General features: G+C 39.9%; 1 protein-coding gene across 2 annotated transcripts in view; it reads left to right on the top strand.

The window, feature by feature from the left end:
- Window positions 1-264: 264 nt before the first annotated feature.
- LOC113037170 (glutamate receptor ionotropic, kainate 2-like) overlaps window positions 265-16240 on the top strand; it is a 69604-nt gene continuing 53628 nt past the window's right edge. For both annotated transcript variants that reach the window (XM_026193931.1, XM_026193930.1), the window contains exon 1: window positions 265-810. In XM_026193931.1, the coding sequence (XP_026049716.1) occupies window positions 687-810 (124 nt within the window). In that variant the 5' untranslated portion in view covers window positions 265-686. The remainder of the gene's footprint in view (window positions 811-16240) is intronic.

Here is a 16240-nt window from a genome sequence, read left to right as displayed (position 1 = left end):
AAACAGCTTCCTAGAAACGTGGTACGAAGAGAGAATTAAAGTTTTACACTGCTAGCTTTCAATTATTTTTCTCCCTTATTCCGCCATTCCATCCCTCGCTCTATTTCTCTCCTCCCTGCTCGGCATGTCTCTCCGTCTTTCTATCTGTAGTCTATCTCCATCTCCCCTTTCTCCCCTTCTCTCTCAGTCGCGCTCACTCTCTCTCGCTCTCTGTTGCGCGTTCACAATACTAACCTTGGCTCGACGTCAGAGCCTGTGCAGCAGTGCAGTATAATGGGAGCGCAAGGAACCCAGAGCGCCTCATAGGGGGGTGCATATCGCTGCTGTATCCTCTGCTTGGCGCTGTCTAGCTCCTTTCCAACCCACTCCAGTTCCTCACCTATAGCCCATGCTTGGGCTCCCTCCTCCCCACTGGATCCGTACCCTTCGACATGGATGTCCCGCCGTCCCGCGACCCCGAGGATTGCTGTTTCTTGGCGCAGTGAAGAAGGAAGAGGAGAACGGGAAGGGGAAGGAATCATGCCGGGACTGCTAATGGATTTAGGGAAAGCGCAAGTGACCATGCCGTGATCTTGCGCATCCAGGGCCGCCGTTACCCTGCCTTGCCCAACAACCGTAGAAGAATTACGAGGGAATCGAACCCGCGCACCGAGGGGAATAACCACTGTGCATTTTTTTAAAACAACATGAAGATTACCTCCCATCATCTGATGATAACCAGTCTTGCTTTCAGGTCCAACCTCAGGCTGATCCCGCTTCTGCTGCTGTTTCTTGGTTACTCTCGCGGGATGCCACACGTTTTAAGATTTGGTAAGTAATCTGTTTATAACAATGTATCATCGACGTTACGATGTCTAATCACAACAACTACTCATAAGATTGGCCACAGCGGCACGACACATTGGCGGGATGCAGGCTGTGGAGATATTTTTGTCCCACTTTTGTCACGTTTTCCGTTAAGAGTTTGCAAATAATATCGTCTGCACTTTTAAAATAGCGTTTAGCCCGGCGAATATTTCATAGTGTGCCTTTATAATGTCACTGTATTTCGTAACAGTGTCTTCGTGGGGTTTTACTTAGTGCTTCATACGATCAGCGACGAATGACGCTTTCCAGTGAACTTGAAATCACCGTTACAGTAACTCTGGACGCTTAAAGGCAGGAGTAGTCTATGCAACAGTTCACGGCTATGAAGCTCACCACCAGAGCCGCCGCTTAAATCTCCTCACCCTGCATCCTGAATCATCCCGTAGGTCTTTTAAACTGCTGACTCTCCAGCACATCCTCTGCAGTGAATGTTTACATGTAACCATTAGCTTGCTTTCCGAGAGTGGATCAATTATTGATCTGTGAAAAGTGTCGATCAATGCGCCGGGCAACGGGCTGCTTTATATCCGAAATCAGAGCGAAGAGCTTCCCATCAGGGAATTCCCATGATTTTGCTTAATTCACACGGTTGTTGCCGTTTAAACAGATACTTGCTTGTTTCCAGTGCTCACTGGATGTGCCCTTACCCAACACTGTGTCTCAGATTAGCTGTGTAATTCGGTAGTCTAAAAGTTGAGGCACTCCTTTAAAAAATATCCTGGTGAGTTAATTAGACACTTTAAAAGGATTAAAGAAGTAATTCTTCAACACTTGCCACTACGGCGAATTTTCCCCGGTACATAACTTCAAAACAGTGCCATTAACGCCCGTGTTCCTGTCTGAAAGTCACTAAATCGCAGCCTCCCGTGGCTTCCTCTGATGCTTAATTAGATCCGTCTCAGGGTGGCTCTTTCTGCCGCTCTCTGTTGCATTTACAGAGAACATCTTGGAGTGACAGGGGAGCCGCCACGACAGCGGATGTCATCAAGTGTTGACAACACATCCTTACAATCCCCAGTTCTCCTGAGGGTCCTGTTTAAGAGTCAGGCCGCGTCCGCAAGAGCCGCCGCTATGGCAACGGGATGTGCTTGTCTTCCTGCTTCTTCCTCAGCAAGACGCGCGATTTCCCGTCTCGCGTGTTCCCTGACAGACGCCGGGCGTCTATTCAGTAATCCTCGGAGGACGGTAAAGTCCTTGCACTGGCTAATAGCAAAGTTTTCAAGGCGGCAAATGATATCGAACATTCCCAAGAGACAAAATCCAGATATCATTCTGACCATGGTTACCGCTTTATGCATATTTATTGTTCGTGTGTGCGTGTTTTATCAGTGCAAAGGTTAGACGTGTACCTCCCCATACCAAAGATGTCGCCTGTGCTAACAAGCTGGATCTGTAAGGCATCTGGTATCAGCAAGACAGACAGAACCATGTAAGATAAGAGGTGTTTCGTGTCACTGAGATCTTTTGCCCTGGGTGAACCCATGCTTGATATTTTCTCCTTCTTCTGGTGGAAGTGACAGTCAGAGCGCCTGGCACGCGTCTACGAGCCGGGGCTCTGTCCGTGGTCCTGAACAAGCGCTTGTTTAGTCGCACGGACTTGGCAGCACGGCCGCCTGTTGCTGAACAACTCTTCCTTTTCACAACACACTGATACACCTTCTATAAACGACTTAGTCTTTGTTTTTTGTTTTTTTGTTTGTTTTTTTATGCACTATAATATCTGTCATTCAAGCGCCACACACGCTCTATTGTAAAATGGCTCCATTTTCTGCACTGTAATTCATTCTCCTTAGAAAAATAAGTTCATGTGTCTGTATTTGCTTCTGAAAGAGCCGAGTTTCCTAAAGAGAAATATAGTTAAATTAGAGATTTATGTATCAGCTTATATAAAAAATAACACAACATGTCAGTCATGCATGCACACGGGAGAATTACAAATCCCTTTAAAGACATTAGAGTCCATCCAGTACATTTCTTGTCCTGGAGGATGTGCTTACTCAGCAGATAATCCCAGCTGCTCCTGCAGAAGGCTGGCTAAATGAGGAGGTCAGCTCCCCTGGGTCCGTCTGTTCCTTTCCTGCCCCAAGATCCCTTTTGCCCAGACAGGCGGCTCACATTGTAAAAACCACTGTTCTCCTGTCAGGCTGAGACCTCTACACAAAGACACACTGTAACACTACGGCATAGTCAACCTTTTGCATTCATACACTGAAAAAAATATGTTGTTGGATTTACTTAATTCAATGGTGGACATTTGTTGCACACAGATGTTTTGCTTTGGCAGCAACTTAAACAATTGAGTTAAATTAACACAATTTATTCATGTTCAATAAACCTGTGCAATTTGTGTTGATAAAATGTGACTTAAACATGTTTTGATGAAGTAATTTGAGCTCTTGGAATATTTTAATCCTTCACAATTTTTTCACTTTATCCCAACACCATTCAATAACTTTTACCCAATACTACTTGGTCACTTAAATACTACATGTTATCTTCAAATTACATTTTGCTATTATATTCTAGTATCAAATACACAATTTTCAAATGGAGGCCTTATAACAGATTGTATTGTTCTCTTCCAAGATGGTTGCTGGCATCCACCAGTAACCTTTAAAAACAAAATGTCTAATTTCACTGCATTGACAGTAGGTAAAGAATTAAACTGACATTACTCCTCCACTGAATCTATATAAATCAACAGTTAAATAATGTCAGTTCTTCCGTGTTCTCTGGAATCAATCACAGCAAAGAAATTAGACTGTTTCTTTTGAAAAATGTTACAGGACAATACAAAACATTCTATTTAAGGCCTCTGACGTCAAGATTCAGTTAAACAACAATTATAACTAAACAATTTGAGGAAATGTTAGTTTCCATTAACATTAAATTAGGTTACTGAATTGGCAAACACCTTCCTATTAACATTACCCATTTTACCCCAATAACTAAAGAAATTAGCACTTGCAGGTCAAAAACTTTATTCAAGAGACGCAAAAATAACATTGATACAGTGACTGTCAAAAATTACAGCACTGATCATACTGTGACATCTTGGTTCAAAACAGCACACTTAGAAATATTCAACGTTCTTTACTTCAACTGAATGAAACTGAAAATACCATTTCACACGACCCATATGGGATATTTAGACTGTATAACTGTTCACGCTACATCTCTTCACTAGTAAAAGAAAGAAAAAATACAAACAGAAATTGAAAAATGCTGCCAAACAGACAAACAGAACTTGTACAGAGCAAAAGGAAAAACAAACAACAACAACAAAAACAGCTTGTCCTCATGGCAGTTGCAGAGTATATAAAAATGAACCCTGCGATCTGCTCCTGGAATTGAGCTTCAAAAATGCAGCAGAACAAGTGTGAGATTTAAATGTCCTCTCACCTAGAGCTGATCACCTTGCATGCATAACAGTGAGCTTTCCTTGCAGGAGCAGTTTTGTCTTAGTTGTGAGCTTTTCTTGAGAGCTGAGTTGCATCCAACTCCATTACCACCCATTGAATCACCTCAAAAGTGTAGCAGAGCTGTGATGGGTAACTCATGTTGAAGGAATAAAAAAGGTCCAAACAGCATGGCTACTGCAAAGGTCACGTTATCCAGATCTTGAAGAACTACTATACCCTCGATGATGATGCCAACATCAGAAAAGTCATTGCCTGGCGCATCTCTGGAGACAGATGTTCATTGTGGTTTTCTCAATCTGTGCAGTGGCCTCAGTCAAGTCCTGGTTAAACACAAAACATTTTTTTAAGATTCCCTTTTAAACTCATCTCTTTTGAATCTACCAGTTCTAATGTTAGAGTAATTTAAACCATAGTAAATAGCTATAGCCAAAGAGTGGCCTGCCATGCTGCATTCATGGTCTAACAGAGTTTCTAAGAGAGAGTGAAAAACATAATAATTTCAAATGCTTTACATTAGTTTTTGTTAGAAAGACACCGGCCCATCAGAAATCCAGGTTATGTCACTCAGAAGATGTTAGAATTTAGACTTTCAGCCCCACAATTTGGTTAGCTGTTGGTCAGTTGGTCTTTTTTTTTTTTTTTTTTTTCAAACAAAAGCTAATGTAAATATTGGGGGGATTTTTCTTTGTTCACTAGAATGACAAATTTAAAGTTTTTTCACACTGATGTGACCCCTAATACAGGGGTAGGGGTGGGGCCTCAAGGGCCGGCGGCCGAGTTCACTACTAGGCCTCATGTGAACTTCAAATTATTAAAGAGGACTACTGGTCCTAACCAGTCCAATGAGGATCAAGTGGATAACTAAATGCATTTTTAAATGTTGCAAAGCCACAATCTACTCATAAAACACTCACCATGAACTCCTGCACCAAGATGTTGCAATTGTCTTTCACACAGATGCGGAGCACTTTGATGAGACTCCCTTTGAGCATTAATGTCATCCTAAAGTAATATAACAAAGAAAACAGAGATTTGTGAACTTTTCAGTAGCACAGAAGAAAATGATCCCAGACAAAAACTTGACTTTTTAAACCAGTCAACATGCAACACCAGCATCTACAAAGCAATATCAAAAATTCCTGTTTGACATCAACTTTATGGATATATAGTTTCCAGAACATATATTTTTAAAAAAAGATGATTTTTTCTCAGTGGGCCAGTAAATGCATGACAAAAAAGAATGGCATCCTTTCAGTGGAATCAGTACTCACAGGTAATAGTTGACTGTTTCAATGGATGCAGCATAAAAATCTTTTACTGACCTAATGCAATACATATACACTTTGTAGTTAAAGAATTTTAAAGTTCTTACTGTCATCATGGCAGCTACATCCTTTAGCTTTGTGCACTGTTCCCCCGATCACTTTGCAAACACTTTCAGCAGACTGTCAGAGAGAAACTCAGCTCCGTCAGAAACCTTGACTGTAAAGGCATGGTTGGGATGCACTGGAATGCTGCATTTCATCTGAAATGACATAAAATTATTTTGAAATAACAGCAGGCACTGTGCTTGGTTAATCAGTAATGTTTTGTTGAATAAAAACTGTGTTTCCAGATCTTATGGGATTAAAAAAATCCAAAGATGTTTGTTTGTTTCTGATTTGCAACCCAAGAACCCACAAGTTACAACCTCATTTTAGTTCAAGTGTGCATTAATGTGAGTCCAGTAATCACCTTTCTGACAATACATACAGGTATAAGTTAAACCTATGGCAGATTTTGGATTTCTCAGTTGTTTTAATAGGGTGGTCTATTTGTGTATGCATGCACCTAATAATTATACAAAACCTATTATAATTAAGTTACAGAAACCTTAAGCGAAAATAGAATATACTTTCTTACCATAACACCTTGAACCCACAATCCATCAGCTGACTCCTGGTGAAATGCAGAATAGATGTGGTCTCTCAATGTGCAGCAAAAAAAACAAAAACAAAAGGACAGCAGGTGAGGCCAGGAGGGGTAGGGATGTAAGCTAGCATAATGCCGCTGATGATATTAGCTAAAGCTGTTCAATGTCCAAAATCTCACTAACACCACGGTGCAGTAAATACACAATGTAACTGAAGAGTCAGTTGGCAAATCTATTCACACAGAAAACCAAATTATGTTATGAGTGCCTCATAATTAGGTTTAATGTGATATTACGGCTCTTGTGCCAAAGACAAATTCAAATGAAAAAGCGCCAATTCTTTGACAACAGATAAAACAGCAAATAAGCTAACGGCTCTTTTTTAGCATGTTACATGGCGACACTCTAGACGTTTAACTACATTTGGCTGAAATATGGTAAATATTAATTCAAAAAATCAAGACATACCAAAAACGTAGAGTTGGCTGCTCGACTTGACTGAGATGGATGCCTTTTTTGAACCACGATCCAAAGCCCGTGAGATGAAATCACGCGTGGTTTCACGAGATTTAACGTTGCTATCTTATTGACTTACTTCACCTGAACATGATATGAACAATTTAATACACCCTTTCTGCATATCATGTAGTTTTTACACTATATAGTTACATTTATCTTTAAAACATGAGGTAATTGTGTTAAATACATGCAAGATGCTTACATAAATCCAAGAGATGGCCAGTCCCTTTTTTTCAGTGTAGCTCCAGTCTCACCATGTAGAGCGACAAGTGTCGGAGGAGAAAGGAAAAAAAAAACAGTGTTCAGGCCACCAGCTGCAGGCAAATATGCTGAGCCCATTCCCATACTGAGTTGAGTTATTATGTTCAGTGTTCCTCATTTATAAATCTTACAGGTAATTTATTTAGTTAGATGCAGAAAATAGAGCCAGCCCATACAAGTTGTAATAAAAAACCTCTTGAGAAAAGATTCTCTCTTCATTACTACTTCACATTTGCCTTCTGGGAGCACTGAATTACACTTTTTTTAGCTACTGATGTTGCTAAGGGTCTTTGGGATAGAGAACAAAATGTTTCTGTCGTTTAATTTTCTTTTCCCACCCTTACAATGAAGGCTGCACACATAAATATGCAAAATGCCCGTTTTGAATATAATCTGAAACACAACTGCTTAAAATACATAAAATTCCAATTGTGTAGAAACATCTGAACTAGCTTCCTGAAATAATTAAATAGCTTAGTGTCAGACGCTTCTAAAGCTCAGTTTTTCTCACTCACAGATGGCCTGTTAAAATTCAGTGAAGTGGAAATTCAATGTTTTCTTTCAAATCTGTCCCATAACCTGAAGGATCTCATTTTATTTTTTTATTTTTTCCATGCAAATAACATTTTGTGCATGATCCTATTTAGCTGCCCCCAAATGTTCTGTCACACAAGCAGTGAGTCATCACATCTGCTATTCCAACCCAGATGACTTTGACTTACAGACCCGCATGTTACTCTAAAAATAAAGAAATTCAGTTGGAGAAATATCAACAGTGAAACTGAGACCGCCTTTTAATTCTGATGTCCGTAGTCGGTCTGTGACTGTGAGGTTGAGTGATAACCTTATCACTGCCATTTGGAAGCAGCGCTGGCAGATGCAGTGTGTCCCTGGGCTGTCAACTCCTGCTGAAAGCATTGTTGACTCAGAGATACTCATTTCATTTGTTTATTTCCTGCTTATACTTATATTTCCCCAGTACAGACGTGTGGGAATATTTATGACTAAAACACAACATTCTTTTTCATTTTGGAAAGGAAATCAAGCTTTTTTTTCTCAGTCCACTGGCAAAAGACACAATCCCCTCGGGTAGAAGAGAAGTTTATCTAACTCCTTCCACAATGCTGTGCCAGAATATAGGCTCTCTTTTGGGTGTCTAATATTTAAACCGCTTTATCCCCTCGTGGTGGTAAAATTAGAAGGTTGTTGAAAACGAGCAAGGATAGAGGGAACACATTCAATGGGAGTTTGTGGTTAATTGACTTTATTTGCTTTTGCTTTCTGCCAGCCTGAATTATCAGCATGCTGGAGTTTAGTTTAGGATTGCAGGAATTATGGCTAACACCCTGTGCCCTGGCCCACTGCCAGCATGTTCACAGCAAACATATTTAAAATGGGCACAAAGCTGCTTAAAATATTCACGTGTCACTTGACCCAATCAAAGCTTATAGAAATATGAAACTATCTCTGCTCGCAAATGATTTCCATGGTATAAAAATACCCACCGTGGGTTTCAAGAACAAAGAGGAGATCTGTCTTACATTAGCATGCAGCACCACACATGGGCTTGAAGCAGAGAACTATCTAGATGGATTTCTAAAACATGTTTACAGTCCAGAGTCTTTGAAGGTCTTGCTGTCATGCCTCAGTTACAAAAGGCTCAATGGTGATTAATTCAGGGTACATATTTCTTGCCATTTTGAAATGGCAAATATCTTTGAGGTATGAAATTAGTTTTTTTTTTTCTTAGCATTAAGTCTTTTTCTTTTCTTTTTTTCTTTTCTTTTTTTTTTTTTGAGGTTTACCAGCAACTTTTGAAAAGATTATTTACATTGAAGGAGGCTTTAGCTGATTGACCTTGTTTGCAATGTAATCCTTTCTTGCATAACAGACTCTTTTAACACAGTCTGCTTTTATTTATTTATTTTTTTGTTGAAAATCAAACAGAATAAATCTGAGACCTGTGCTCCTTTACTTCCCAGCGCAAGGCTTGCCTTATGTATCGGCTTTCATTATTCACAGTCTGTCACTCTTTGTCGTTGTCACTCAGGGATTTTGCCGGGTATCAAAAGGGTTAGAGGTTATATGTGCAATTGCTCTGTGAAACTGTCCCTTGAGAAGAGCCTACAGCACGTCTTGCTGCGTTGCTGCTGTGGCTCGGAGCCGACTGAAGGTCGGAGCTGAAAGCACTCACAGGGAATAATTTTTTTTCTTTTCCTTTTTTCTTTTGCATCTTTTAATACATGTGGGACTGTCCTTCTCGCTATCTCACCAAGGGAGCTGGAAGTAAATTTGAAGTCACTGAGAGGTGTAAGAAAAACAAGAGTGTTTGTTAGAGAGGAAAAGAGAGAGAAAGAGAGAGTATGTGTAAAGTGTGAGTGAGATGAAAAAACAGTGAGTGTTGAGGCGTATACAGAGTAAAGATAGATTAGTTTGCCTCAGAGCGGTCCACTCTCAGCCCACTCTCAGTTGTGGTCTTTTATTACGGTTTTTTGATGGCTTCTATGAAGAGAGACGGAAAGGACAGTAGAGTATGTGGAAATGTAGTGGGAGGCCAGGAGTCATGCACTGCATCTCTGAATAAATGTCAGCAGTATCATATTAGCAAGTTGAAAATTTGCCTGGGACTGCAGATATGCATGAAATAGCTTTTATAGGAGTGAAAAACTGAAAATAGGTTGGTAACACAAATGTCCTTGTAGTTCCTTAGAAGAACTAAAACCCAAAATGTGTTTTCATTAGCCAGTCGTGTGGACATGTTGGGTTTGTCTCCACTTCAAATAGACTATAAAATAGTGTGAATCAATAAAAATCAGCATGCTGGGTTGCTTCGTTGAATATTGATAAAGGAAGGAAAACTGGCAGCATAGCAAATAAGGAGTGCCAAATCCCGGATGTCCCCTTTCCGTGTATCACAGGTTACCATCTGTGAGAATACAAACATGAATATTACAAAATAAAAAGCAAATGTGTGCTCAAAGCAGAATATGAGGGATTGTGCTAATATTGCATTGTGCTGTGAATTAATGACTTAAACAGCCACAAGCAGCAGCAGCTTGAGCAGGACCACATGGTTTTGAAGTGTTCCACACTTCTGAACTGGCTGTACTTCCAGTGTTGTCACAGGAGACCACTCAGGAGCAGGAACAACATGTCATGTTTTGTGTTTTACTGTAACAGGAGGTAAAAGGTGCAAGATCTTTAACTTTATACTAGCTCAAGTGCACTAATTGCCTTTTAAGTGATTGCTTAATAGAAAGAAAATAAAACCTGGCTTGTCACCTGTTTATTACGGTAAGATGGCAACGGGGCTAATTGTTAGTAAATGTTTACAGTGTATTTGTTGTATGATTAATGCATTAAGACAGTCTCTGATTGCTTTTGTTGGTCGTGGGTTGTTTTTTTTGTTTTTGTTTTTTGCTGAAGGGCTTGTTTACCAATATGTACTCATAGTTTTAGTGTTTTAAAGATGTGCCTTAAGTTGAGGCAGTCAGATGTGAATTTCAAACACACAGATCAGGTAAACATTTCTGAAGGCATATATGCCATAAACGATAGCATTGATGTCCAAACTACATGGGATTCTGAAGTCAATTGATTGCAGAAAGCCCTCCGGCTGTGTTGGCTATGATGCAAGGCACCGAACAGGTCAGGATGTGGTGATTCACCTTCATTTCCAGCCAGCTGAATAAAGGAATAAAAGAAGGAGCAGAGCTATGGGTTGAAGGAGAGAAAGCAAAATTCGGGCTCCCATTGACAGCATAGAATGTCAGATGTATGAACATTTCTCTGTGTGAACCAAGGACACAGGGGGAAATGGGCTCTGTGGGAGGACATATTGAGGCAGGCTTACTTAAAATCATGTTCTTTGAACCAGCATGACGCTCCATTGTCAAGGCTGCACAAGGGCTATGCAAAATGCCTCCCCCTGCAATGTTGAATTTATTTTTTCTCTGCTTTCACTCAGAGGGTTTGTAAGTGTTTGGGTAGCTTTCTGATGTTGTTTTGATGACAGTTTTGAATGAAAAGATGAGATTAGACATATGTGAGGGGGGGGGGGGGGGGGGGGGAAAAAACCGCAACAGTATAGGAAAGCCTAAGAATTATTAAATAAAGCAAAATAAACCACAGAGTTTGCAAAAGCATTTTTTGAAGCTTTAATAAGATAAGATAAGGCTTTAATGCTACCTGGCTTGGCTGCAGTAGGTTTTGATTGTGTTCTGCTGTTTGTCATCCACGCTCAGAGACAATCCAATTGAAATGACCTACTAAATCTGGCCCTTCTCCAAACATAACAGTGGACTGGAATAGGCTTGGTTTGATATTCCCATCTTGCACAATTTATTTTAAGAGCCTGAAGAGACATAATGAAGCCAATTGCTTCCATTTCTCTTACACAGCTTCCCATGAGATATACCCACAGCTTTTTAAAAATGACAAAGAACCCTGAATTTGCTACCCAACAGAGTTCGATTGAATGTGGGAAATGGTGAAATTACCTTAAAAAATAAGAAGCAGCAGATCAGGAGAAAGATTAAAGCAGGAGCCTTCATTTTTCACCCATTTCACCTCTTTAGCCTTTTTGCTTTTATCCTGAAAAGATGTTTTCTTATTTAGTTTGAAAAACTACACAACTGCACATATTGGAGGAGCTTTGCTTTTTAATCTGCTTTTTTTTTATCACTTGCCCTCTGGCTATTTTCCTGCTAAAGTCAGTGTGCGAGTCTCTTTCATTTCTTTCTCTCTTTGCTACTGCGCAGCTGCCTGTGTTTGCAGAACAAGCAAGACAAATTGACACACCTTTGCAGCAAAGTGTACCTGTAGCTCTGATTATCAGCTAGCTTGTGTACAACAGTGGCTGATGGGAGGCTGATGAACCCAAACTAGGAGCTGACATTTTCCTGCCCTGTGGCTGAGGGAGAGAGGAGGGGTGCAGGTGTCCGTTCGGGTCTAATGCACCATCCATTCAGTCGTTTAATTGAGTGTCTTTTATCTGCCTCCGGTGACCTCTTTTATTCTCAATTTCTCCCTCTTCGTTTCCTTCCCTCATCTATTTTTTCTGTGCCCCACCCAGCTCTCTCTTCTTCTGTCTCTCTCTTTTCTTCCCAAGTCAAAATTCCTCTTTTTGCTTGTTTGACAGCACACCCATCTACCTGCATCTAGCTCTGACTTTAGACATAATGGCCTGCTGTTTTCTAAACCAATCTGATGGGCTGTGAGGAGACAGTATCATGCTGAGGTGCACTTTCAGCATCGAATTAATATCCAGAAAATAGACTTTTCTGTCCATTTTCCTCTTATTTTCTCCATTTCTTTGCCTTTGTCCTTCACTGCCCTTCCTCTCCATGTCGTCTTTGTTTCCCCTTTGGCTTTCAGCTTGTCTGCTTGTCATTCCTCTACTTTGTTCTGTCTCACTGCGATCAAACCTTACTTCTCCCTGTCTCCTGATCTCAGCGTCCTTGCACACAATGATGAAAATCCCCGTACTTTGGCATACAAAGTCGAAATCTCAATTTCAAAGCAAGGAATACCTTTTCAGTCGAATATTTTCATTTTCGTACACCCAGTCTGGAAAAGGAACATTGTATTTGGGCTTTTATCACCATTTAAATTGTGCCCAACATATAGAGCATATGCTATCATTATTACCTCTACACTCTCCATTTCATTTTCACAGCAGAAATAGCTCTGGTTAACTAATATAGATTTACTGCAGAGGAAAAACACTCTTGTTTTAACGCATTGCAACCCACTAGCTGTTAGTGCTGTTAATGCAATCTTATCCACTTATCCACTGCACATATGTTTTTCTTTCTTTTTTTCCCTCAATATCTTTTTGGCTTGTTAAAGTTTCCAGGCATCCATGTCATTATCTCCCTGAAAACAATAATGCCCTTCTTTGCAAAGATCTCTAAATTTATGAAGATTAAAAATTATTATAATTAGATTCAGTAAATCCAGCGAACGGGCTCATTTTTCTACCCTTCTCCATCGCCCTGTGAAAGCCCAACTGTTAGAATTAAAGAGCTGCCTCCTGAATTAATTCTTGACCTTTGCCTCTAACGGGAGATAACATCTGCCCTTCTACAAGAAAGAAAGTCTAATTTACTAGCCATTTTGTTCAAAATTACATTGGTAAGGGTGTAATACAGGGCCATTTTGATGAACAAGAGAACAGTGCGAATTAGAATGAGTGCAGCAAAAGGAGCAAGGAGGACAATAGACTCTCATATAATTTGCCGAGACTTAATTGCAGCATTATAAATTGAACTTCTTTTTGGCTCTGCACCAGGGCTGGATACATATGATAAATGTTATATGTGTTGTAAGTTAAGGCTATCCTGTTAAAATATTCTCCCTATATCGGAGTGTTTTTAGCGCCTGAAATGAAATGTTAAGAAATGGTGCGATAGTGAGATGAGTGTCTTAACACCCTGCTTTTTGGCAAGTATGCTGGAGACAGTTAGAAATCCCTATGCTTAACTTTTAAGACTGTGAGATTACTGTTAGTCAAGTTCTTATCTATATTTATTTTGTTGAGTGATACAGCTTGAGGGCTGAAGTATCCAGGGATGCTCAACACACCAAATCCATCCTGCATTACGCTTCCCAGTTGCGATGCCGTAAATGGCGATATTATCACAGTGGGGAAAATTAATATAAACCAAGGATGCACATGCATGGTCACAATGTTCTCCAGGCTGGACTCCTTTAGCCTGCAGTGGATAATTAGCATCTCTCACACGTGCTTAGGCTTGATTAAAACTCAGTTTACAGTGAGCAGTGCTGTGAGGTCGCCATCTGTCACCTGCCGAGGCCACCATGAGATGTACTCTAGTCTGAGGGAGTGAGAAAGACCCTGTGTGTGTGTGTTTGTGTGGGTTTGTTTCATAGAGTAGAGAAAAAGATGAGGCATACGAAGAGAAATGGCAAAGACAGGTGAGGCATGAAGCAGCAGGAAACATTCTATTAAATAAGTTGCGCTGCTCAGTCCCTATGGCCTGTATATTAGACACAAATCACATATTTTCTGTGTGGGCAGAAAAAGTGTCTGACTGCACTTTTGAGATTTGTATTATTTACGTGAACTGCATAACCTTGTGACTGCAGTTTTAGGAATGCTCATGTTTATACATGGAATTCAGATGGGAAGTCTGAGAGCTCTAAGGCTCATAAAACCTACAGTGTGTGAAAGCCACTGTATTTTTCCCCAAATGCATGTGCATTAGTCAAATAAGACTTTTTGTTTTACCCCCCTCTAAAATACAGAATAAAAATACAATGCTGCAGCTGTAATATAAAGTACATCACAACTGCAAAGTGTATATTTGTTCTGATGATGATGAACCAAAGACATTTACATACCTCACCACAAAATGTGGAAACAATGCACATAGACTTTTTTTCCCCCACAAATAAATAAATAAATCTTATTTCCATAGTATCGTGAATATTTCATGGTATACCCTGGAACAGTTGGGCAGGTGGGAAGAATGCATTAAAAAATCATGCTGCAGCAATGAGGGGGCCAAGCACCTCACCGAGACATAGTTTTCACAACCTTGGTAAGGGTTGCCGAGTCTGTACACCAAGTTTGGTGTTAACACACTTGCTGAGATATGATCTTCTTTCTTGGGATGTACTGCTCCGATTTTTTCCATTTCTGATACGATACAGAAACCTTGGCTTCAGGTAGCTGCTGATACCACGTACTGCTCCGGAACCAGTGTTAAATTAGTAAGCTTTTCTCCTCACTGTGAGGCCGGGAATCTTTTATATGTAAGGCAGCATCCGAGCTCAACGTGAAGATTGCTTTGCAAACTTTATAAAATATAATAAAATAAAATACGACAAATAAGTACGTCAAAGAATGTAAATTTACTGAATTGGTATTCATTAGTGAAATGCTAAATTACACAAGCCAATGAAAAGTTACAAAAGAAAATTACCAGTGTAATTAAAGCTTCTCATTGGTGCATCCCTACATATCTTTACAGATTTTGATTGGCTGTAATGCTTTGGTAATGTAATGTTTAAATCCAGATACTCCATTTAAAAAAAAAAAGGATTTGAAAAAAAAATCCTCTACTTGATCCAAGGAGACCAGTGACCATATTTTGTCAATTTAGCATAGGTAACCAAAGTTATGTGCATAAGTGCACCTCCAACTTTGGCTTGTTCATGGCCCTCAAAGCACAGACGTTAAGATAGTAGACAGTTCCCAGTCAGGATGGTGAGTTTCACAATGTTTTGCCATGACAGAACTGACTCCAATGGCAGAAAAAGAGGAAGATGTGATCATGTACATAAGAAAACGTAGAAGCCCAATTTAATCCAAAGCACTGTTGCCTGTCACCCAATAAACTCCCAGTCTCTGTATCTGTCACAGAGGCGAGAAAAAAAAAAGCCTTTCAATGTTCCCCACAGAGAAACAACATAAAGACAACTGAAAGCTATTTGCCTGCGAAGAGTGAAAATGACTCCTCTTCCCGAGGCACCACTGAATGATGCCTCAGCAAGAGCTCAAAGGTGTTACCACCTGTGTACATCTCATATTACAACAACCATAATGTCTTTTGTTGTGTACCTCTGATGATTTGTGTGTAGCAGAAGTGTCAGCAGATATTTTCTAAAATACCTCTCATCTAACCACCCCCATGGAAAATAGGGAATTGTCATTAGATTGTTTTAAACCATTTTTAATACGTTCTAATATACATACAGTTCTGATAATATATAAAATATTAATGTAGCCCAAAATGTAATTATCTCCACTTCTTCTGTAATGTTAATAAATCATTTTGGGGTAAAAAATGATTTCTCTGCATGCCTGTTTGGGAAGAGATTCTCACTGGGGGTGTGCAGTGTGCAATGTGGGAAACAGATTTGTGATACTAACTGAAATTTTAAAGCAATTTTAAAAAAATAAAGTAACCCTTATTAGTATTAAACTCCTTTGTGACCTTTTTATGGGTTTATAAGGAGCTTTTTAACAAGCTTTGTAGCATGTATCTATGTGAGCGTGTTTGGTCATACAGCAAAACAACCACAGAACGTGTTTCTTTCGGGAGGTTGTGCAATCTCAAGTGCAGGCACATATTTTCTGTGAATAGTCAGAATGTGTGTGTGCACCCTTATATGCCTATGTGTGCAGGCGAGTGTGAGCACTTAGTGCTTATACATCTTATTTTCACAGTAGTTGGTATTTCTTTTCAGTTGCTTTCACAATTCGAGAGCAGTGAAGAGGCTGGAAACCGCT

This window comes from Astatotilapia calliptera, chromosome 15, assembly GCF_900246225.1.
Source record: "Astatotilapia calliptera chromosome 15, fAstCal1.2, whole genome shotgun sequence".
NCBI lineage: Eukaryota > Metazoa > Chordata > Actinopteri > Cichliformes > Cichlidae > Astatotilapia > Astatotilapia calliptera.
Note: the sequence above shows the minus strand (reverse complement) of the source record. Positions and strands in the feature narration are given on the sequence as shown.